This window comes from Bison bison, unplaced genomic scaffold, assembly GCF_000754665.1.
Source record: "Bison bison bison isolate TAMUID 2011002044 unplaced genomic scaffold, Bison_UMD1.0 scf7180017864290, whole genome shotgun sequence".
Lineage (NCBI taxonomy): Eukaryota > Metazoa > Chordata > Mammalia > Artiodactyla > Bovidae > Bison > Bison bison.
In genome coordinates, this window is record NW_011494862.1 from 2,199,123 (window position 1) to 2,215,763 (window position 16,641).

The following is a 16,641-nucleotide window of genomic DNA, read 5'->3' on the forward strand; positions in this document are numbered from 1 at the left end:
ATCCTTTTTAAGGAGTAAGAACTTAGTAGGTGACTTAAAGCTTTTAGCCAAAAAAAGTCTTAACATGATATTGAAATAAGACCTTGATTTCTTATTTATGAAGAATATTTGGGATGGTGGTATTTCAGTGTTACAAAAGTCATCTGACCTATACCTAACTCACAAGTTTGTTCCAGTGAACCATAGGGAGGACAGTTCTTAAGAGGGAGGGGAATAGTCCATTGAAAATATTCTTTGTTTTTACACCTGGAATTGAAATTTGGATCTTAATCATAGGTTGTATTATGCAGCTTATTTAATTGACAGTTTTTCATAATACTGTTAACTTTGGCATTCCACATAATGTCTTTTCAATTTTTGCTTTCAGTAAAGTACAGTTGACTTGACAGTTGTCTTCTAGAATAAGATTCTAAAAAGGAAGCAAAAAACAGCTTGAGAAGGTGATTGGGGTTTTTGTTTTTAAAACACTGATAGCTTTGTCTTAAAGCAACATAGGCCAAGTCATGAAGTGGAATCAGAGTGGCAGAAAGAAAAATAGGTGCCACCTAACAAAATAGGGATGTCATAAAGTTGACCTTAGGTCTAGTCAGTCCCACAGCAGATACCCAACTTCAGGACCAGAAACTTAGGAGTTAAATCATATCATCTTCCATCTCAAACACTCATTCAGATACACTTTTCCTTTTAAACTCCCAGTATTTTCTATGCAGCAACCCTACCAGCTCTACAAGCAAGGTAGCAAAAAGGAAATTTTGTCAACATCATCTGCCTGTCCCATATATTTAATATGTGTAAGGGGAGCCATTCAGTTCCCAAATAGGTATAACGCAGTAAACCACTGGAGTGATTTTGTAAACAAATATTCAGTTCAGTCACTCAGTCATGTCCGACTCTTTGCAACCCCATGGACTGTGGCATGCCAGGCTTCCCTGTCCATCACCAACCCCCAGAGCTTCCTTAAACTCATGTCCATCGAGTTGGTGATGCCATCCAACCGTCTCATCTTCAGTTGTCCCCTTCTTCTCCTGCCTTTAATCTTTCCCAGCATCAGGGTCTTTTCAAATGAGTCAGTTCTTCATATCAGGTGGCCAAAGTTTTGGAGTTTCAGCTTCGAGCATCAGTTCTTCCAGTGAGTATTCAGGATTGATTTCCTCTAGGATTGTCTGGTTTGATCTCTTTGCAGCCTAAGGGACTCTCAATAGTCTTCTTCAACACCACAGTTCAAAAGCATCAGTTCTTTAGCACTTAGCTTTCTTTATAGTTGGACTAAACATCCATACATGACTACTGGAAAAACCATAGCTTTGACTAGATAGACCTTTGTTGGCAAAGTAATGTCTCTGCTTTTTAATATGCTCTCTAGGTTTGTCCTAGCTTTTCTTCCAAGGAGCAAGCATCTTTTAATTTCATGGCTGCGGTCTCCATCTGCAGTGATTTTGGAGCTCCAAAAATAAAGCCTTACAAATAGCCGAGAAAATAAGAGAAGCTAAAGGCAAAGGAGAAAAGGAAAGATATATCCATTTGAAACAAATATTAACATTTTTATAATAGCTTTTAACTCACTGAAATATTTTTAGCCTTTCTACAATGTAAGTAGCTGAGTCTGGATCAGTGTTGGGATTAGTAAGAGAATCCTTTTTAAAAGGGCATTTAAATTCAGTCTCCCTAGGTGTTCTGTGAGTAAAAGTATTTGCAGATTTCTTGTAACAATTTTAATTCAAATGCCACTGCCAGACATTTTCGATAAAGGAGTATTCATTTTTATAGTAAATGAATATGATACTCTATTTAAAAGCATAATGTTTAGTATCTGAAGACCTGTTGCCAATATATGATTTCTTTGAATGGGAGCTTAGAGTAATTTTTAACACAACTGCTGCTGTATTGTATTTTATAACTGCTATTATTTATTACTTAAAAGTCAGCTAAATTTATTCAAACTTAAGATTTTTTCATGAAATTTACTCCTTTAAGGAGGAAATAATTCTTAAGTATTTGTTTCTTATAGGTTCGAACAAGATCAGTTGGTGAATGTGTAGCATTCTATTATATGTGGAAAAAATCTGAACGTTATGATTTCTTTGCTCAGCAAACACGATTTGGAAAAAAGAAATACAATCTTCATCCTGGTGTAACGTGAGTTCATTTTTTCTTTTTGAGTCATTTTTGCTAAGCTTTCTAAATTTTTCTTGAGAGAATTGTGATTTTTAGACTCTTCTTTTTTTAAAAGCATAAAAGTTGACACTAATTTCAGTTTATCCATTTATTGACATCTTCATGGGGTATTTAGACTTTCAGTGTCTTATAAAACATTGTAAACTACAGTTCATATTATTTGAGACAGCAAATTTATCAAAGTAGATGTTAAGAGTACATGTTTTCAGTAGTATTCCTGAGAGGAGATGGATCAGAAGAGCTGTGAAAGCATGTTTTTGTTAAATTCTGTTCCACATAGTTATATAAGCACATACAGTTTTGATTTAATAACACCAAAAGAGCAGTAAGAATAGGAGAGGCTGTCTTTTCTAAATCTTACAGGGCCATATGCCTAATAGAAATCCTTTAAAGAGGAAGAGAAATTAATATTTTTCCTTGCCCAATCTATTTTAGATCTTGGGAACCAAAAATAAGATCTGGATATAGATGATATCAAAGGGAAAAGACATGGGAATATAATAAATCAGATCAAATTGCATTTTCTTTTTTGTTACAAAATATTTTATAGAGAAATGAACATGTACATGATAAGTTCCCTTTTCCTAAATATTCTGAAGCCTTTTCCTCTAACAGAAATAATATTTAATAAATAATACAACTTTAGCTAACTCCTAGTGATAGAGGGAGTATAGTTTGTTATTATATCCATTTTTTAAGCAAAATGCCTCAATATGTCTAATCCACTCCCCATGCACCAAATTCTCTTAGCTTCTTTTAGTCTAGCTGCGGAATGATACATTATCCCCAATCTGACTAGTAATGTGTTACTGTTAAGTACTTAGTAATAGAGTATCAAACCCTTTATTTCATGTATTGCTCTAAAATACTGATGAACTTTACAGTGAAATTCACTTTACCATACTTGCCTTTATTATTCCCTGTATTATGTTTATGGAATAAAAATAAAGCAGAGTTGTGACTTCATTTGGTCAGCCTGCACCAGTAAAATTCTTAAGCCTAGCCAAATAATTGCCTTTGAAAGATGTGCTTATATATGCATACTCTTGTGCTTCTCAAACTACTTGACTGGACTGTTTCTTGGTCATGTTCATTACAGGTGTTTCTTCTGGTCACTTCCCTGTTTGGAGTATTCAAACACTCTAAAATCGAAAGCAAACTTATCTGAAAGGGAATTAATGGGTATAATTGTCCTTGGGAATCATGAAACATTGGACTCTGCCTCATTCCTTTTTGTTCAAAGGCCATAATGAGTAGAATTTTATATATAACAGTATTCCAGTTTTTATATAATTGCTTATTGTTATCAATTTATAGTTAAATTTTTTTTTATTGGTAGCATTGAGACATAATAATGTAGAACTACATATAGCTATCCAGTCTTCAGAGTATATCTTAAAATAGTTTTCAAGCTATAGGGAAAAGCAATAGTAACATCTTTCATCTTTTGACCCATTTCAGAAATAAAGTTCACACACGAACTACAGGCAGTCTGTCATCAGCAGCAGTAAGAATATCAGAATTGCCATGCTGGGTCAGACCCATGGCTCATCCAGTTTTCTCTTTCAGAAAGCATCACCAAGGGAAGTGTTGTGGGCTGGCTTAATTGGTCCTCTGTGACGTCAGGCTCAGCAGGTTAGGTAGGGATGTGCCGCTAAACATTTTAGTTTTTCTAATAATCTCTCCATAGCTTCTGAAAAACTTTTTGAAGCTACTTATATCTGTCACCTTGATTCTTCTTAAGGTTTAAATATTCTGTAGATGGAGTAGTCATAGTTAAAAGTAATCCCATATCTTCTCTTTTCTCAGGCTTTAAGAGTTAACAATGTGTCCCCTGGTGTTACGGTATGAAGCGAAGAAATGTTTTCCTGCTAGACAAGAACACTGTTTTGTAGTCTTCAACTGTATTCCCTTTGGGTCTTTTATAAAGTTTGTTTTTTTTTTTTTAACTGAAAACTTTTTTTTTTTTTTTTTTACTCCTCCTCATCCCTTTTAGCTGTGTTAAATCTCCTATAAGAAGCCATGTAGACTGTATATTGCAGATGGGGAGAAATTGTGGTTTTCTCTAGCATAGACATATTTTTGTAGTTTGCCTCCAGGACCTTCTCTTTGCATTAACAGTTGCACTTTAAGTGACCACACAAAATTTAAATGCCTTTAGACAAAAACATTAAGTTAATTAATGCCTTTAGACAAAAATTTGACTGAATTTTTCAATCTTCCTCTTTAGTCAAAATGTATAGTTAAGAGCAGATTATCCTGAAAGTTATTTGCTTATTTTTCTGTTACATAGTTACCTTTCATTTGTTCACCAGAATGAAGCACATTTGCCGCTTTGCTGCCTGTACATGGCCTTTGATAAATACTACTGCAGAGTCTCTCCATTCACTACCTAAAAGAATTGGTAGCCATATGCAATTGAAGATTTTGCTGTAACAGCCTTGCAAATAATTTTTTTTTTTTTTAAGTAAAAAATAACTCGGCATTATTCCAACTATTTGAATGCTGCTCCAACCCCTTGGGTGGTCTACTTACCTCCTCTTTTCCTTAAGCATTCTGGATGGCATTAACCTTTAAGAAACAGTAGTAATAAGTCTTTAACAATATCATTGTTATATTCAGAGATTTAAAATAATTTTGGTATCTCATCAGTTCTAGTTTCCTTTGAGTGGCTTTTAACATCTTCCATTACCCATTCCCACTACACCAGATTTATTTCCAGCAATTCTTCCTAGTGCATTATCTGTTTGTTAGTTTTAATTTCTAAAGTCCCTTTGGCATTGCATTCATCATATTCATTCTGTTTCTTTGTGCCTCAGATTTATTACCTAAGTGTTCTATAATGATGAATGACATAAAGCCAAAGAGATCTTAAAAGACCAACAAATTTAATTCCCTCCATTTATAAATGAGGAAAATAAAGCCTAAAATGTTAATGAGTGCAGACTGTTACACAGACTTTCAGTAAAGTTCCAAGCCCTTCCATGGTTTCTTTCTTGTCCACATTCTTACTTACCCTGCTCACAAAATTCTGAAAGATTTGTCTTAATATTTCTGTTATTCCTGTTCTGAGGAAATTTAAAAATAAATGATGTATTTAGGTTTTTATTGTACTTCTCTGCACTGTGCAAACTTAGGCATCAATGGTGCAGAGGTAAAGAAAGCAGACTGAACTTAACTGCCTTCACGGGATTATTCAGTACAGGTGACATCAGACTTTTCCTGTAAAGAGGGCTTTGCAGATGTTAAGTTCTGTTGAAACTACTTAGGTCTGTTGTTGGTGTGTAAAAGTGGTCATAGACACTATGTAAATGAATGTATATGACTGTGTTCAGTAACATATTATCCATAGAAATAGATCGGCAGCCCACAGGCCTGCCTTTGCTGACCTTTATTCTAGTGACTCGGTAGCACTGCATAGTTCATAAAACACTTTGCTACACATATCCTATACAACAGCCCAGTACATAGGTCATGTATGATTACATGCATTTTATAACTAAAGACAGTAATCCTGAGAGAGAGAGGTATTTAGTTCAGCTCTAACCTCAACCCAGTGTCACTTACCACAAATGTCATCCCATGCTGTTGAGCTCAAAAATTACTTAGGGAAGACGTAAACCCACCCCTGATGATACACGGGCAGATGAAGCTAACAGATAAGCCCAGGAACTTTGCCAGCTTAGTATACCTCAGCTCTAACAGAAGGGTGATACAGAAAGTAACAGGAAGTTTCAGGAAAGTATTTCATTATTAGGTCCTAGTTTGTCTTTCAGATACTGCCATAGTCATAAAATAATCTTTGTAAGCTTTACAATTCCAATCTGTGTTCAGAAATTTTTTTGTACTCCTTGTGATTGACATCATCCCTCTTCATTTACAGCCTTTCTGATTTTAGTTGGGCCACTCTGATCATTTGCCTACAATTTCTAAAGTTTTAAAACTGCCTGTAGGTCTGTAACATTTGCTAGGGTAAAGCCCTCACACATTGTTTTCCTACAGACATTTAACCAAAAGGAACTTTCCATTTCAGTGCTCGCACTGGAATGAATATAAAGAAAAATGAGGATATACTTGCTGATAAAGCCTTGTAAATTTAACCTCAGTTTTAATTTTCAGCTGTTTTTAATATAAGAAAATAATTATCGTTTGCCTCAATTTTAAGGGATTACATGGATCGTCTTCTAGATGAAAGTGAAAGTGCTGCTTCCAGTCGAGCACCATCTCCTCCCCCAACTGCCTCAAACAGTAGCAACAGCCAGTCTGAGAAAGAAGATGGCACTATAAGCAATAGTAATCAGAATGGTAAGCAAGCAGAGAAACACTTGTATTTCTTGATAATGATGGGCACTTTTCCTTCAGTAGCCTGGGAAATTCTGTTTCCGTGTCTATTCAACCCCCAAAGCAGACCTAAAGTAATACCAGATGAAACAGAATATCAGGGTGCATATATACTAACACAGAGAATATGTACAAGTTAATTGGAAAGAATTCCCATTGATACCACTAAAAAGTACATTTAATAAAGTATACCATCAACAATGACCATTTCTTGTAAGAAAATAGTATCTATTTTCTTACCAGGTTGGAATGTCTAGATGTAAGTATTCTTATTTGTTAAGTCTTAGACCAGAACTCCAGCCGTTTCACATCAGAAGTACACAGATACTTAATGAAATACTTTGAGTGCTTAAAACAGTTTAGCAGGAAACCTCTTTAAGCATATAAATGGAAAAAAGGTAACAAGGGCATCTTTTAAATATTTTTTCTCTGTGATAGCATAATAACCTAGAAAGATAAGAAAAGATAAAACAGATGTGTCCGCCTGTGCATTCATATTGTACAAAAACATTCATTTTTATGCCCATGAAAAAGAAGCAGAGAAACACATATTTGAGATTCAGATAGGTTCTTGCTTAAAATGTAGAGTGGACCGAGGATCAGTAAGGCCTGGTCAGAGAATTTTCTTGATTTCTACTTTAATTAAAATAGTCTTAAGTAAGACCATCTCTAAGCAGAAAGTAATAAATCTCTGATCCTCTTTAATAGGAAACTGGTAAATTAGAGATAAGCTCTGCCCACCTGCATTCTGATGTAACAGCTTTAGGGGAGGGCCAGTGGAGAGCTAATCCCTTCTCCCCAACAGAAACTAGAAGAGGAACATTGAACAATTTGACCTTTTTTCTGCTCTTTGCTCTCACACTGGCATTTAATATACTGTGGTGAATATATTTTTTCACTTAATGATCCCTTTCCATTCCCTCATTACTTCCCCTCTAAGAACAAACCAAACAAATATTAGGGCCCAGCAGCCATTTCCTGATTCAAAAACATTCAGGTTCACTGACATGATTTCTAATGCCAGTCACAACCATCCTAAAGTAGAATAAGCAGCTGAGATTGGGACTAGGGTGGAAACTCAGGGAGGCAGACGGTAGCTAGTACAGTCAACCCTCTGTATCTACAGGTTCCACATCTGCAGATTCAAACTACTTAAGGAATCATCTCTAGAGTATTTATAATAATAAAATGTAAACACTATTTAAGTAATTGCCAGCACAAAGTAAATTCAAGTTTTTGCCTTTTGGAACTTTCTGGAGTTTTTTTTAAGTGTTTTGATAGGCAGTTGGTTGAATCCTTTTAACCATTTGATGATACCATGCAGTTAGCCTAGGAACAGTGTTCATAAGTTACTTACACATTACTCCTCCCAGAGGCCATTCACATGTGATACAATTAAGATTTCTAGGCTTTTCAAGGAAAGGAAGACCTTTCCAACCCAATTCTCTTTTTTCATAAGGGGCTTTAATTAGTGTCTTGAAATCTAATAGTGATTTTTGACCTAATGATCGTTTAACCTAGCTTCTTGTGCTTACTATGGCAAAATCACTCCTTTTATATCATATGGTACATAATCTCATAAGCAGTCATGGTTTGAGTGCATTTTTGAGTTGAGAAAATAGAATACTTTCTTTGACCAAAATGTATATTTGAGGGTCATTCTTATTTTTTCAGATAATTAAATTTTCATTTTCTCCAGTAGCACATTCTGTATTTTACATTAAGCATTCACAAAATTTGTCTTCCATTTTGCAGTCAGCTGTAACATGACCTTTTGTTATGTTATCAATTATGCTATTTCTTTTCTCAATCTATTAGGAAGGAATTTGTGTTTGCCTTTAGCGTTTTCAAGTGTATGCTTGTATAGTGCAGGCATTAATTTAACATTATGACAGATTAATGTTAAGAATGAAAAAGTCATGTCATCTTGCTTTTATATGGCAGTTAGAAAACTCAAGCTGCTATAGAAAGAATATAATTTTTTCATTGTTTTAGAAAGTTACAAACTGCTAAACCTGAATAATTTATGAATATCTTTGCTTTAATTCAGCTTATTTAGACTGCTGGTGGATCCATTGCTTATTTGTTGCCATGTAATACCAGCATGCTATTAATACATACCAAATCCTATTCTTAATTTTTTACATTTATTAGCTTAATCTTCACAGCAACCCTATAAATTTATTATCCTCATTGTATGTGTGTGATCAGACTGAGGTACAAGAGAGTGTAAATAATTTGAGGTCACATAGCTACTAAAGTAAATAGAGCCAGAATTCAGGCTACACACACACACACACACACACACACACACACACACACACACACTTGAACACACACACACACACACTTGAACACACACACACACACACACACTTGATACCTCACTTCCTTGATAAAAAGTTATTTTACAGCTGTTCATAGCACCTTTATAATAATTTATGAATTTAGCTCTATAATATTAGCAGTTGCTTTCATGTCTCTTCCAACCTAGGGGTGTCATCTAATGGACCAGGTGAAACATTAAACAAAGAAGAAGTGAAAGTTGAAGGATTACATGTTAATGGACCAACAGGTGGAAGTAAGAAACCACTTCACACAGATATGGATACCAATGGTTATGAAACAGATAACCAAACCACTGACCCAAAAATCACCCATATGACTGCAAGAAATGAAAATGATTTTGATGAAAAAAGTGAGAGACCTGCCAAAAGGCGAAGGGTAAACAGCAATGGAAAAGAAAGTCCAGGTGGTTCTGAGTTTTTCCAAGACACAATCTCACATGGAAAATTTGAAGAACTTGAGAACACAGATGACTAAACTTAACTTTCTTTGGAGTAAATTCTGGTGTGACTAAAATTTTCAGGGTTGATGGGTTACCTTAAAAAGTTAATTTCCTTGAAGCAGTTGGTTAAAATTTGAATTGAGTCCTAACTTTAGTAAATAAGATTTCATAATTCTGCTTTGCAGATTTTTTACTTTAAAATTGTAAAGGCCCTTTTAAGGAAATAACAAATAGTTTAGTAAATTTGAATGAACTACAGATACATCTGTACCTTCTTATTTGATGTATTAATCCTAAAATTTCACTACAAGGTATTTGCTTAGTTTGATGGCAGAGAAGGAAAAAATAAGTTCAAATTTCTGATTAACATCAATTTTTCTGAGTTTCTTGAAATGTCTTTTATAACAGACATTTTTCTCTCCATACAAATTGAGTATCATTATTAAGGAAACCCTTATGAATCCTGAAAGTTATGCTAGCATGATTTTTTTATATATAGAAGTTTAAAAATAAACCAAGTCAGGTTTGTGTATGTAAAATTGTTGACATCAATGATGTCTTTCCATATTCTTATCTGGGCTTAAGAAATACATTCTGTATTTTTCCAGATTCTTTGTAGCCTTTGAAAGATTTTTACAGTACATATGTCTTGACTGAGCTGTCCTTTCTTAACACAAAAGCTTGTATAATTTTCTTAACTTGTACAGTTGGTAAACTTTTATGAGAGGAATTGATATTCTGAGTCTGTCAGCTTTCATTTTATTTTGCTAAGGTTTTTCTAATGAATTTTTAAGTGTTTGTGTAGTAACTGAGTCATGTTTCTTATCCAGGTGGTAAAAGCATTCATAAAGGATTGTGAACATTTGTTTTTTCAAGTTTTTACTTAAGGACAAATAGTTTGAGAACTGAAATTAAGCATGATACTTAGATCACATAGTTTGTTTTGCATTTGCTATAATTTTCAAAATTATTTTTGAAGCAAAACAGAAGTTTAATGTTGACTTCAAGTGCTTAAATGTATCATGCTGACCAGAATCCCATTCAGTTATTTTTATATGCTTTATAAAATTTCCCATTTTTGCATTAAATAAACAGGGGAAAAGGTTAAGTGATACTTAGATATTGGCACACACAAGGAGTTGGCAGGCAACAATATTGATTTTATGAGGAAAAAGTGATAAACTTACCTGGTGATAATAGATCACCAGATAATTAGGTTTCCAATTACAGTCCAGCTTTTCATATTTGATAGTACATTTCCAAAGTGAAAATAAGCTGTTGAGTAACCATTGCTCTGTGTGATTACAAATAGGATCATCCATTCGCAAAGAGTCAGAGATGACTTGAGCAACTGCACTGATTTGCATCACCTTGCAAGAGTGCCATTTTATTTTTAGTGCAAAATTCTTATTTAAAAAAATGTAGTTTTATACAGCTGATAGACCAACCTATATCCAAACTTTTATAAAAGATTATTAACTACTCTTATCACACAGACATACCCCCAGATACTTCTAGCAGTTCATTTTCAGCCATCAAAGAGCCAGTGTCTTTTTAGAATATGTCTTCTGTGGTCTTGTTTTTAATGGCTCAACTGTCTAATGCAATTGAGTAGAGGTTTGCACTGAGAAATTATGGTTTAGGCCTTATTCTCCATGAAGTATTACTATTAACCTATGTTCAGACTGCTTCCCTCCACCAATGTGAACAACTTTTTTCCCCCAAACAGTGTTAAAAGCCACTTTACAACACTTGACTTTACATGATGTAGATTCACTGTTATTACATATAGATCCAAGTAAATCAAAGTTTTGGGTGAATGTGGTGAGAAGCGTGAGCTCTTTGTTGTTTTGTTTTACCTAGAACATTAATTTATCCAGAATGGCAGCTTTAGCAGATGGTCACAATCCATTTTCTAAATCAGATTTTATTATATGAATCCAAAGTATCCTAGCTCTTTTTCAAAGATGGTCTATAGAAATAGTGATGATGTACTTTTTTTAAGTTGTTGCAATATTAGAGATGCCATTTTCACCTTTTCTTAAAAGATGCATTTTGTTAACAGGTTTGTGAAGTTCTTGCAAACTGATATTACAGGAACATTTTAAATAAATTCTCAGGCATGTTTGCAAATACGGCACATGTTGTATACATGTTAGGAAATTTTACTTTTCTTAATATTTTTAAAGTCTGCCTAATGAAAAACATTCCACTATTATAATACATAATGCTCAGCTTTTCATAGAGAAATATTTAATTGTATTTTATGTTTATACAGGTATTTCACACAGTATGTTCTTTATAATGCAGCCACTATAACTTGATAAGTCATTGCACTACTTTAAAAAATTTTAGTAATATCATGAATTTAATTTGCTTAAGATTTAGTACATTTCATAACTCTTGACAAACTGCATTGGGAAAAGAAACCTTCGTTAATAGTTACTTAGTCTCCCTCACCCCATACCTACCCCCTAGCAAAGCACTATCTTTATTTGGAATGGTATTCTGTTTTATGATGTGTTTTCAAATAGAGTTCAAAATTTGCAACTCAGTTCAACAAAACAAATCTGTTGAGCTTTAAAACGTATTTGAAATAATATTTAAATAGTCATTTAAAATTATGGATTAATGTTTTTAAATTTATGCATAATAATTTTGCACTGTAAAATAATTCCCTTCCCCGGTTCCCTGTCTGCCATTCTGAATATGCTTATTAAAATATTTTTTTAAACACATTTGCCTACATAATGCTTTGTGAATGATTTTTAGTAGATTGAGTAGGTGTTAATTATAGATTTTAAGTTTGAATGATGCACAGTTTACAGTGTGAATGTATACAATTTCTGTTCTTTTAGCTCCTAGACAAGGGTGTGAAATAGTGTTTTAGTGGCTCCTGATACCTTTTACCTCATGGGTAGATGGACAGATGATGTATTTTGGTTTTTTTGTCCTCCAGAGAGATCCTTAGGTCTGTGGACCTCTATTCACCTGTTTCTTTTTCTCTGAACTACTTAATTAAAAACATAGTTTCCTTCTTTTACAGTGCAATTTATATCACATACAGTTTTGCAAAAAAATTTCACTTTACCCTCAACAGAAAATTAAGAGTGGGCATTTTGAAGAGTGGGGGCTGAAGACTTTTCCAGGCAAGATGTGTGCTGATGACCCTAGGGGTATGTAACTAGCTATCACTGCTAAATACCAAAGCAGAAATAATGGTTTTTCTAACTATAATCCATGTTTATGCAAAGTGCCAGTGAGGAAAACCATATAAATCTCTCCCTAAAAATGACCTTCCTATATCATATAACTTTACTGATTATTTAAACTTTTTATCATAAAATCAACTCTGCTGTTTAATAATCAGGTTTATCCTTTGCAAAATCTTATCTGCCCCATGTTATGGACTGATTTTATTTTTTTAAATATCTGTACTAATCTCTGTCTTCTAATACCAATTATCCATAACCTTATTTCTATTTTACCTTTAGTATTGTGCTGGCATCTTTGACATCTGACTTCTGTGTTTTTCCTTTACCAAACAGGATTATTTTTTATCTTGTTTTTATACTAGGTCCTGTGACTTTTTCAGAATATATAATATACAGTTGACCCTTGAACTACACAGGTTTGAACTGCATGGGTCCATTTACATGCAGATTTTTTTCAGTAGTAAATACCACATGATCCATGTTTGGTTGACTCTGTGGGTGTGAGACATTGGATGACAAGAGGAACACCATACAGAGGGCAGACCGTAAATTACACAGAGTTGCAACTGGGTGGAGGGTCAGCACCCCAGCCTGTGTGTTGTACAAAGGTCAACTGTACTTAAAGTGTCATTTTGCTTGTTCTAAGAAGTGAACTTGAATGTGCATTTAAAGTTTACTTATTCTGTGAAGAACATTGAGGACTTGCCATATAAACTGGGGTTGAACTTCTAATTCTCCTTTGTCCAAATTGATGGTAAAACCTTCTTCACATTTAAAAGTCAGTGGTGACAAGTTCTCATCATGTTTCCATATGCAATATTCAACAAACATTTGGGCCTGTACTTGTTTCAGCTACTGTGCTTAACTTACGCCTTCAGAGATGTAGCGTGTTGTCCTCAAGGCATTAGGTGAGTGCAACAGTGGAAGTGTATGCTGAGTCCAAGGAGGGCACAAGAAAAGGAAGAGTAGGCATGAGCTCAGGGGAATAAAGAGCCAATGACTGTTTGCCCATAATTCTAGCTAAGTAAGATTTCCCTTGAACTTATTGTATTTGTTAGAAATTAGGCAACTATAAGAGGAACTAAACAGCCTCTTGATGAGGGTGAATGAAGAGAGTGAGAAAGCTGGCTTAAAACTCAGCATTCAGAAAACTAAGATCATGGCATCTGGTCCCATCACTTCATAGCAAATAAAGGGAAAGGTGGGAACAGTGATAGATTTTCTTTTCTTGGGCTACAAAATCACTGCAGATGGTGACTGCAGCCATGAAATTAAAAAATACTTGCTCCTTGGAAGAAAAGCTAGACAAACCTAGACAGTGTATTAAAAAGCAGAGATGTCACTTCACTGACAAAGGTCCATATCGTCAGAGCTATGATTTTTCCAGTAATCATGTATGGATGTGAAGGTTGGTTCATAAAGAAGGCTGAGCGCCAAAGAATTGATGCCTTCAAATTGTGGTGCTGGAGAAGACTCTTGAGACTCTCATGAACTGCAAGGAGATCAAACCAGTCCATCCTAAATGGGAAACCCTGACTATTCATTGGAAGGACTGATGCTGAAACTGAAGTGTCAATACTTCGGCCACTTGATGTGAAGAGCCAACTCATTGGAAAGGACCCGGATGCTGCAAAGATTGAAGGTAAGGAGAAGGGCAGTAGTGGATGAGATGGTTGGATAGCATCACTGACTCAGTGAACATGAATTTGAGCAAATTCTGGGAGACATTGAAGGCATGGGGAGCCTGATACACTGCAGTCCATGGGGTCACAAAGAGCTGAACATGACTTAGCTACTGAACAACAACAAGCAACATTAATGTGTGAGTCCCATGAGAAGGCTTTCGTTTTTACCATATCCTGCAGGGCTGATTATAACAGCTGTGGCTTATTCAGGACTCACCCCCTGTTGTCATTCAGTTTCCGGGAAGCAGTATAAGATGAGGAGACTCTTGGTCTCCTGAAGTTTGAGAGAGTTGAAGGCTAATGCACATTTGGCCTGATTAAAATTCCACTTTTTGCTATTATCACTAACACTTATGGTTGACTGTAGAGTTGGCTGAACATGTCTTTCTGCACACCAACTAGAAAGTGTTTATAGAGTGAGTTCAGTAAGTTTTAAATGGTCTTCCTCCTTTTCTCTGAAAGACAATTGAATTAAGTGTATAAAAAGCTTAAGTGTCTTAAAGAGAAAAAGAAATCTGGACCCTGAATTGGGGTAGTTTCTTTCAGAACCGAAAGAGATCAAGTGGAGAATGGCATCAGAACCGCTTCAAACTCCTGACCAGGAAATCTAGGTTTACGGAGAGAACTTGCCCTTAGTCTACTCCTGTCCCTAGGATGCTCCAGCTGAGTGAATGTGAGAAACCAGTTCCAGCTACAAGCTAAAGAGGTGCCAGTCATCCTGAGAATGAAGACTCCCATCAATCCCCTCTGAACACACAGTTGTAGACAGTGGAAGTTTATTTGGTTGGCTAGTGGTTCTGAGCTTTAAAACACCCTGAATTACCTGCTTCATTAACCGCTTTGCCTTGTGGCCTCATTATTTGCATCTGCCTCCACTGTTTAGTGGGCAGGCATCTGCATTGTAAAAACACTCTCTATAAAGACAATTGGGCTGTGTCCACAAATTTCATAAGTGGCTAATTTTGTTAATAATACTGAGCCTAAAAGGGTGAAATGGCTTACTTAGCTCTTACCTGCCACAATCCTGTGTCACACCTTTAAGTGAAAAGAGGATATTCCCGGTTTTGTTAAAGGGATATGTTTCATGTAGATATTTGGTTAGGAAAATCAATGAAGGTCATATGCCAAAAATAATAGTTACTTCTAAGTGTTGGGATTATGGTGGTCTTAAAAACAAGTCTTCAATGTAGTGCTTGTCACGGGTGCCATTTTGATTTTGTAGGGTTATCCCCTCCTGATCACAAGTCTCATGAAAGAGGGCCATGTCTGTTTTCTTCACCGTATACCCAAATCCAACTACAGTGCCCCTTGCCTTACAGATTTGCTCCCTGGGCACATTACACTGCTTTTCCAATTGCTTATAATTGCTTTTCCCATGTGTTTTTAAAAGGGCCAGGCTCAACTGACCAGACTCTTGGGAGATTTCCCACTCGATTTCCCTGTACCTTTGGGGATAAATCCTAAATTGTACTTCATATTAACCCCCACCCCTCCATCTGCCTTTCATTTTGTGAAAGTGCATTTCATTCAGACACTCCCATCAGTTAATGCCATTGCTGGTAAAGACACTACCACTTTCCTTGGGGCTTTGTTTTAGCTCTGACTGCAGAGAAGGCAATGGCACCCCACTCCAGTACTCTTGTCTGGAAAATCCCATGGACGGAGGAGCCTGGTAGGCTGCAGTCCATGGGGTCTCTGGGAGTCGGACACGACTGAGCGACTTCTCTTTCACTTTTCACTTTCATGCATTGGAGAAGGAAATGGCAACCCACTTCAGTGTCCTTGTCTGGAGAATCCCAGGGACAGGGGAGCCTGGTGGGTTGCCGTCTCTGGGGTCGCACAGAGTCGGACATGACTGAAGCGACTTAGCAGCAGCAGCAAGAATTTTGAAACTTTTATTTCCTCAAAAAGTTTCTAGTTAAAATTAAGAAAACAGCATCTCCCATTGCTTTTGTTAACTCTATACTTCACCATAAGGGCTTTCCAGGTGGTGCTAGTGGTAAGGAGGCCTCTTGCCAATATAAGAGACATGAGATGTGGGTTTGATCCCTGGGTCAGGAAGATCCCCTAGAGGTCATGGCAACCCACTCCAGTCTTCTTGCCTGAAGAATCCCGTCGACAGAGGAGCCTGGCACACTACAGTCCATAGTGTTGCAAAGAGTTGGACATGACTGAAGCAACTTAGCACACATACCTCAATGTTCTCCCTCTCCCTAAAGTCTGTTGATGAGGGGTGGGGGTGGGAAAAAGGATAGGGGGGGCTACATGGGTGAGTAGAAGAAACACTCAACATGAATGTCAGTGGTTACATGGCTAGCCTGCATCACCGTCTGGGCTCCACAGAGAACCCAAGTCAATATTTGTGACTTGACTACTAGCAATATCACAGCCCTTTTTATGCTTTTAGTTGAATTTTAGATTATCCTGTTGAAAAGTC

At 35.9% G+C, this 16,641-nt stretch overlaps 1 protein-coding gene across 10 annotated transcripts in view; it reads left to right on the forward strand.

Moving 5' to 3' along the window:
- The window catches only part of MIER1 (mesoderm induction early response 1, transcriptional regulator), a 73,098-nt gene extending 61,056 nt beyond the window's left edge, over positions 1–12,042 (forward strand). For all 10 annotated transcript variants that reach the window (XM_010850282.1, XM_010850279.1, XM_010850280.1 and 7 more), the window contains 3 exons: positions 2,009–2,136; positions 6,341–6,480; positions 9,011–12,042. In XM_010850282.1, coding sequence (XP_010848584.1) covers positions 2,009–2,136; positions 6,341–6,480; positions 9,011–9,339 — 597 coding nt within the window. In that variant the 3' untranslated portion in view covers positions 9,340–12,042. The remainder of the gene's footprint in view (positions 1–2,008; positions 2,137–6,340; positions 6,481–9,010) is intronic.
- The last annotated feature ends 4,599 nt before the right edge of the window (positions 12,043–16,641 follow it).